The sequence below is a fragment of the Acyrthosiphon pisum genome, chromosome A1 (assembly GCF_005508785.2).
Source record: "Acyrthosiphon pisum isolate AL4f chromosome A1, pea_aphid_22Mar2018_4r6ur, whole genome shotgun sequence".
Classification (NCBI taxonomy): Eukaryota; Metazoa; Arthropoda; class Insecta; order Hemiptera; family Aphididae; genus Acyrthosiphon; species Acyrthosiphon pisum.
In genome coordinates this window covers 36,665,651-36,674,307 of record NC_042494.1, presented here as the reverse complement: position 1 = coordinate 36,674,307, position 8,657 = coordinate 36,665,651, and the positions used below count along the sequence as shown (strand labels likewise).

Genomic DNA, 8,657 nt, shown 5'->3' with positions numbered 1-8,657 from the left:
AGTACCTAAAATTTATCAAACATAATAATTGGCAATTTGTCTGCATTTAGTATGTTATATTAGAGTCCACCATTCGTATGTTACCTTTTCAGATTTCGTCCGCAACTCGCATGGTTTTTGTTACTTGGCAGTGGCGCAACCAGGATTTATTCAAGGGGGGGTCCAAAAAAATTTATTTAACTACTGTTTTTCTGTCCTTTTCCTGAGTATATACATACATTTCATTTCTTAATAAACACAATTTGCCGAGTTTAAGACCAATAAAAAAAACACACAATTATATTATTTACATTTTAGATTCTGAATGGAAAGATAAATGTATTAATTTTACAATGATGTGTTTTTTTTAAAATTTTTTTTTGTGTCTGCCATCACCTTTTAAGACAGTAAAAGTGCTTGGATTTTCTTCAACAGTTTCTTTTCTAATAGGAAAGTGAATCTAGTTGGTACTTTGGGGGGGTCAAAAGTAAAAATTTCCCAGTAGTTTTCAAAAGCGCCGTGAAAAACAAAATAAAAATTAAGGGAAAACGGGAATTTTTACGCAAAATCTGTTTTCGAGAAAATTGATTTTGGTTTTTGGTGCAACTCTTAAACAAATTACCGTAAGCACATGAAATTTTGACTGAATGTTAATATTTTCATTTTCTATGCACCATACAATTTTGAAAATATTTTGAGCTCTTTACGGACATTTTCAGTTTCCATTTTTATTAGTTTTTTTTTCTATAAATATCAATAAAATTTTATTTGTTGGTTAAAAAAGCTTGAAAATTTAATAGAAGGCTCCTAGTTTATTGTTTCAATGGCAGATGAAAAAAATTAAAAGTCTATAGTCACAATTTTTTTTTTATAAGCGTCTAAAGTTCAAATATTGACAAAACACGTAAAAATGACGAAAATTTGCAAATTATTTTGAGTTAGAAATTCATGAAAAATTTTCTTTTTAAATCTAAGATTTGAAAATGTAATACAAGATTCCTCATAAGTTTGTCTATCTTTTTTAAAAAATGTCTAACAAGTCAAATTAAATTTTTATGAGCATTTGATATTCCTATTTTTACAACACTTGATATTCACTGGATTTATTATATTACGATTTTCTTATTTTGTTGTAATTAAAAACGAATGACTGTAGATACTTGAAAATCCCACTGAATGTTTATATTAGCATTTTCTATACACGATAAAATTTTGAAAATAATTTAACTCTTTTTGAGCTGTTTACGGACATTGTCAGTTTTCAATTTTTTTAGTTTTATTTTCTATAAATATCAATAAAATTGTATTTGTTGGGTAAAAAACGTTAAAATTTAATGTAAGGTTTCTGATATATTGTTACAATATAGCAGTTGAAATATATTCAAAATAAATATGCACAATTTTTTTTTATAAGCATTTAATGATCGAATTTTGACAAAATTTATCAAATTTAAAATTGAATGATTATTTTGTAGTTAAAAATTCATAAAATGTTCAACTTTTATTCCTAAGAATTGAAAATTTAAAACAAGATTTCACATAGGTAAGTAGTTAATTCTGAAACCAAAAAATCTAAAAAATACATAACGACAGTTTATTTTTAGTCATTTTAAGTTCGAATTTGGACGAAATTACATGTTAAAAAACCTAGAATAACTATTTTAGTTATTTTGTTGTGATTGTATAATATTACTCGTGAGTCGTGGGTAGGTACTTGAAACTTCTAAAGTATACTATTATATATCTATGGTAGTATCGCGGTTTGCTGTTGATGTATAACGCGTTATAAGTAAGTACCTACCTAATGGATATTGTGATATTCCTGTGTATATTATAGGTCAATTTTTTTTTAATACCATAGATATAAGTATATAATATGTCTTATACCTAGACCGACATACCATCTCCGCTCAGAATCGTTTTTCTTATACAATGATATTAAATCATGGAAACTTTTAAAAATTAAAATAAAACTATGACATAAGCCATAGCCAAGGGGGGGGGGGTCCGGACCCGGGGTCCACCCCCCTGGTTTCGCCACTGTTACTTGGTCTGTAATTAGGAAATATCGTTTATTAGTTATTACATAATTTGTAAGGAGTAAGGACCGACTGTAGATTTTCATGATTTACAAAAAAAAGTATTTTTTCTCCCGGGTCTAAAGTAACGTTAAAATGTAGCTAAGTTCCAACCTTGGTATTATCAGAATGAGATGTAAATCCAATAAATTAATATCTATTATTTATGAAGTTTAGATATAAATTAATGATTGTTTAGAGAGCGTTCACACGTAAATCGACAAAAGTGTCAAAAGTATTAAATTTGTTTTTAAAACATGGCAAAAGAGAGGCTAAAAGTGATATATTAAGTATCTACATTAAAAAAATGCACTAGGTATACAATTTGTTTCTGTATTATATTTCGAATTAGAGCTATATAATCTCATTGATATGTCAAATTTTGATAATTTATATTTTATTTTGTAATTAATATGATTTAGTTTTGCTGTAGAACAAGTGAATATTATAAGTTCGTTTCTTCGTGGTATAGGTACTGGTAATAGTCTGGTATAAGTAGGCTGCAATAGCTTAAAAATAACTTAAATATTTTGAAATGTCATTGTTTATATAAAATATAATGATATACGTAAAAATGTCAAGTTTTTGGGAATAATATTTTTGAACTAACTTATGTCGTTCATTTAAATATGTAATTTTGTCAACATTTTAATTTCAAATGCACGTGGTGTAAAGAATTATGCGCCAATGTATTTTTAATACTTTTAAATTTCAATAAGAACAACTTACATCTTGTATTACCATTTCGTGCATTTTGACTGAGCCTAAAGAGTTTTATCAACACAAAAGAAACCTGTAAATATCCTATAAAGCCTATAAAAAGCTTAAATTTAGTCTTAATATTTTTAAAATGTTGTTGAGTATTGAAAACGATAATTTAAGTAACATCAGGATCCTGATGACATCGATGTCTCAAGTTTCTAATTATCTGTGCTACTCTCCTAAAAATTATATAGATTATGTGAAACTGAATTAAAGGAATTAAATTTAAATCCTAACTTTAATCTGTATATTTCTCTATTCTATAACCAAAACCCGTAAAAATTATTTTGGTTAGAATAGCCTTGCTTAAAATCGGCTTATGGTCATTAGCGATTAGCCTATATGGTTTCTTTACTATATACCTATCTAAATATTACCTATTTTATTGATTAAGATGTCTACACATTTCCACTAGATAATGTTTTTGGTAGATATATCTTAAACTAAATATCAATATGCGTGATATTATTAAAATCACCACACTCCTCTTATGAACTCTCAAATGTACATCTGATGCTATTTGGCATAGGCTATAACTCAGTGGACACTGAACAGTTAATTTCATTCTGGAGGTTGCGTTTACCCCGTTAACCGTTATAACTTATAAGTAAAGTTATTTCCCATACGTATACCTATCTAAAATAAGAACACTATATACAGTGCATATTAAAATACGTAGGTACATAAATAATTAATACACGTCGTTTATGTTACACTTAAAATAAGTTTATTTTTATATTATGTTCAATTTAATAGAGGATAATAACGTCTAAAATATAGGGAATCGTAATGTTCTAGTACTCTTAAATGTTGATTCTTTTTTAATTTTTTCTTATTTTTTTCTTTTTAAACGTGGCAAAAGCTAATATGTCAACACATAGACATTACATAATATTATTATTATATGTTTTACGTATGATAATTTAATTTAAGAAACACAAATAGTTATTGTCTTATAATTTGAGAAATTCCAATAAAAAGGTTTTGTCGATTATTGCACTTACCCGTTCGGTGTAACGAGCACAATTTATAATGTCTAACGACAATGTGCAGCCGCCACACCGGACGAGTGGTGGATATTATATTTGATACAACAAGGTAAATATTATGACGTTATATTAATATATTATTATGTATTATTATTAAAACATTACGTTCGTATTATAATATTATATACGTCGGCGAAGCATGTAACTTAGTGTTAGATTAAATATTATTTGTCGCTAAATGAGGGTACTGCCTGCGCAACAATATGTTGTCCACGGCCGGCAGTAGCAGATACCTCTTGGTCTTCATCCCGCCGTCTGTTTGCGCCTGTTCTGTTGCTGCCGACGGCTGCTGGTGTTCCCACCCGAGTTCTTCAAATGGCCGCTCAGTATTCTCGACGTTCCCGCTGGAAACCACATACAAAACAACCACGTTGAAACATTGATAATAAACTTTTTACTAGTCTGTACTGGGTATTTTGTTAAATTGTTAGATGGTGGTGGAGGTGGTGGGGGGGGTTTTATAATCCTGGAAAAGCATTCAATAGAGAAAAATGGCAACCGCAGTGATAATAGTAATCCAGCGATCAAGGCGAAGTAAAACTCTCCAAATTCTTTTAATTTTTACATTAACTTGTAAATCGTTTTATATAAATATAAAGTCGAACATTTAATGTCTAAATTATATAAGCGGATTTATACTTAGTAACCATCAAAATATCTGCTGGAGCTTAAAAAGGATAAACTTAAAGTAAACTAAAAATTGATATATAGTACTAGCAACTCGTTCTAAAAAAATTTACACACTTAAGTAAAATAAAAAAAGGGAATGTATTGGTGACTGTTCTGATGTACAGTAGTCAGTAGGAGTAGAGTGTATCTCATCATGAGAATAATAATAATTGACAAAATATAAAAATAAAATAAAAATAAAAATAAAAAATGTCATTTGACAATAATTGAAAAAAAACTTTAAAAAATCAAAAATTTGTCATGGATATAAGCAGGGACGGATTGGAATTTCGGACCAGCCCTGGAAAATACTTTTTTACCGGCCCACTATTTGTTGGGAGATTGGGGGCAACTGATAAGTGTACCATACAGCATACTGAAGATAGTAATTTTTTTTAGTATTTTAAAGGGTAGTCTACTGTAGTCAGTGTTATTATAAAATCAACTTTCAACAATAAAATGTTATAATAAAAATAATAATAATGGAATAACAATAATATTACCTACATAATATACATGTTACATAATAAAATGTTAGTAATTTTATATTTTATATTATCAATTTTACTATATCGGTATAAAAAAATAATGAAAGTACAATTACAATATATTATTCAATCGTATTTGATACCATTTAAAAGTAACACATATGATACGTGAGTGTGATAAATCCTTGTACTAAATTATTGATTTTGAGTGAATTTAGTCAGCTTAAAACAAATACTTGCAATAACAGTTTAAAGCATGTTTCCAACATTGTCATCGACAATGTTTCTGATTTCCTGTCATAAGCGGTAACATAAATATATGTTTCCTACAAATGTTTCTTGTTCTGGACCGGACTTAATATTTTTAATTATTAATATATTATTATTATAATGAAAAAGTTCAGCTAAAACTCACTTTGCTATTTTGAGACTTGAAAAATGATTTAATGCTTTTAGAAGCAAAGGCTTCTAAAAGTAGTATTTTATTATTTTGTCTAGAATTTTTCAGCTCTCATTTTGTTTTTACTATAGCATGATCCATCATTTCCATTTATTTTATAATTCGCAACTATTACTATGTAACATAAAATATTTTATGAATTATTCCTAGTTAAGTACTTAGTAATTGAATTGTAAAATTAACCCAAATTGTGCTGACGGCCGAGTGCTGATATCTAGATTTTGAATGACGATTGATATTTAAGTATAAATAAGTATAGATAAGTATAAATAATATAAATTTCAAATAAAAATATTCTTGTTAGGTATTCATATTCACGACCCACATCCGACTGCAGGTATCGTCAAAATTCGTCGTCATTACCCGCAACCTGCTGGCCCATCTGATCGATGACAACCCGAATAAACAATTATTTATAGATTTTACTTTCCACGGAGATTGATTTTTTGTTTACAGTTATTGTTATTACCTACTTATTGATAATTAATATTATTATTCAGTTTCTGTTGTAGACGTTGTATACTTGTATTATTACAATTTACAACGTTTTACGTTATAATATTATAGACTGTTATTAAGTAATATCATTGAATGAATAATCCATAATCAATTGTAGGTAATAATGTAATATTAATTATTAATTAATAGATTATATTTACGTCTACCTACTATTTACTATTTAGCACGCGGCCCATCGGAAATTTCCCGATTTCCCTATGGCCCAATCCATCCCTGGATATAAGCAGCTCGAAAAGAGTCGAATTATTTTTAAAATTTCACCATGTATGGGATATTGTCAAATACACATTTGGTTAAAATTAAAAATTATTAGTTTTTGAATTACGTTAAAAAAAACTAAATTGATTTTGTCGAAACTGGTTTTGCGTAAAAATCCTCCTTTATCCATAATATTTTTTTTTACTTTTGACCCCCTCTCCACAAAAAGTATTAACTAGATTCACTTCCCTACCAGAAAAAAATGCTGAAGTAGTACATACTGCTATAAAAGGCGACAACAGACGCAAAAAATAAATAAATAAAAACACTTATTATTGTGAAATCAATACATTCGTCGCTGCGCTCAGAATCTAAAATTAAAAATAATTGTAAGATAAAATTCTGTAGTTTTACGTATAAAAAAAAATTAAATAAAAAAAAACAAATCGTTTGAGAAATATTGAAGAAGTAATATAATAATAAAATTATTTTTTTTTCAATTCTTTAATTTCTACCAACCACTGAAATAAATAGGTATAGTTGTTTTCTCAATTTAGATTTGAATTAATAAATACTTAAAAATTAAAAAGTATTATTCGAGACCTATATATTGAATGAGAATTCCGATGAAGCAGCTAGTGTTATAATCCACCCTCACCCCTAAAATGTTTACTCAGCCTTTCTTTTATATAAGCTTCAAACGATTATATCTTACTTTTTTTAGTACATATCCATTATAATATGGTTCTTCGAAATAATATTTCCATGCTCAGAAGTGTTCATAAATATCAGCTTAATAAATAATCCGTATTTTAAAATGTATATATTATATTATAATCGCTCGTTTAAGATGCTCTACACAAAGAAAACATTTTTATACGTTTTTTTTACACACAAACATATTGTATAATATTATAATATAAATTCTTAAACCTAGTAGGTACCTGCGTAATTTTATCATTATTTTTGCTAAACGACGAGAGATAATAAAACACCCTTCCGGAACAGCGTGCTTTACATATTTTCGTATAAAAATTTAAAATATTTCTTAAACAAATGAGGGTTAAAGTAATTACACAATAAGCAGTTTTTATTTTCAATTACGAACACATATTTTATTTTGTCAGAGGTGACTATCGTTTACAAAATAAACTGAACTATCAATGGTCATAGGTGATATTGCAGCGATGCCAAACATAAATTTCATACATTCCAAAAAAACCTATTATTATACACAGTAAACGAACACAAATGCTTTCAATATTAATATTTTATTGCCAAAACATTTTAAGTTTGTTAATCGTGAAATATTTTCATAATGAATTATAAATATTTAGTATATTACATTAGACATTATGTGAATTATTATAACCATAATAAATGTTACTCCACACATTATGATTATAACAAGAGAATCAGAATAATTTGAATACCTACAGTATTGACACTTTGACAGACATTCCGTTTTTTTGAAAATGGTTAATTGTTACATGTTTTTACTATTTTGCACTAATGAAAGAGAAAACCTTATACGTCGACATCACCATTTTTTCAGAGAAACGTTGGCCGGTAAACGGAAAACTGGTATGGTCTTTATAAACGAGGAATACTGGTACGGTCCACAATAGTCAAGGTTTCCCAAAATGTTGTAAAAAAAAAAAGGAATTAAATATCAACGATTATTTTTAATTTTATTTTACCGACGATCGATGGGAGACCACGACTCACGATTGACTGCGAGTGAAAATAAGATGAAGCGACAACGCGGATTGAAAGAACCCGTGTTGAATCAAATATACACAATACCTTAGCGCCTAAAAGTTCAAAAAAAAAAAAGGCGGGTAAGTGGATGTCGCTCTGCTGTACAGTATGTTATAAGTGGGTCACTGTATAATGGATAGTATTAAATTTGAATTCATTGATATAATATCACTGTATAAGAAAATGATTCTGAGCGGAGACGATTTGTCAGCCTAGGTATTAGACATACGTCCTATTATAGGTAGGTATACTTATCTATAGTATTAAAAAAAAATTGACCTATAATAGGTATTAATAATAAATTCCAAATTAATCATATCACAATATCCATCAGGTAACTCGTTATACATCAACAACAAACCGTGGTACTATCATAGATATATAATAGTATACTTTAGAAGTTTCAAGTACCCACAAATAATATTATACAATCATTACAATCACAACAAAATAAATAAAATATTTATTCCAGGTTTTTTAATATGTAATTTCGTCCAAATTTGAACTTAAAATGACTATAAAAGTAAACTGTGTAAATGTATTTTTTAGATTTTTTTGTAACAGAATTGATTACTTACGTAAAATCTTCTTCTAAATTTTCAATTCTTAGATACAAAAGTTGAATATTTTATACATTTTTAACTACAAAATAATTATTCAAATTAAAATTTGATAAGTTTTGTCAAAATTCGAT

General features: G+C 27.7%; 1 protein-coding gene across 1 annotated transcript in view; it reads right to left on the bottom strand.

The window, feature by feature from the left end:
- Nucleotides 1–3,527: 3,527 nt before the first annotated feature.
- LOC100161933 (uncharacterized) overlaps nt 3,528–8,657 on the bottom strand; it is a 32,525-nt gene continuing 27,395 nt past the window's right edge. Inside the window, 1 exon segment of the mRNA NM_001204994.1 lies at nt 3,528–4,212. Coding sequence (NP_001191923.1) covers nt 4,112–4,212 — 101 coding nt within the window. The 3' untranslated portion in view covers nt 3,528–4,111.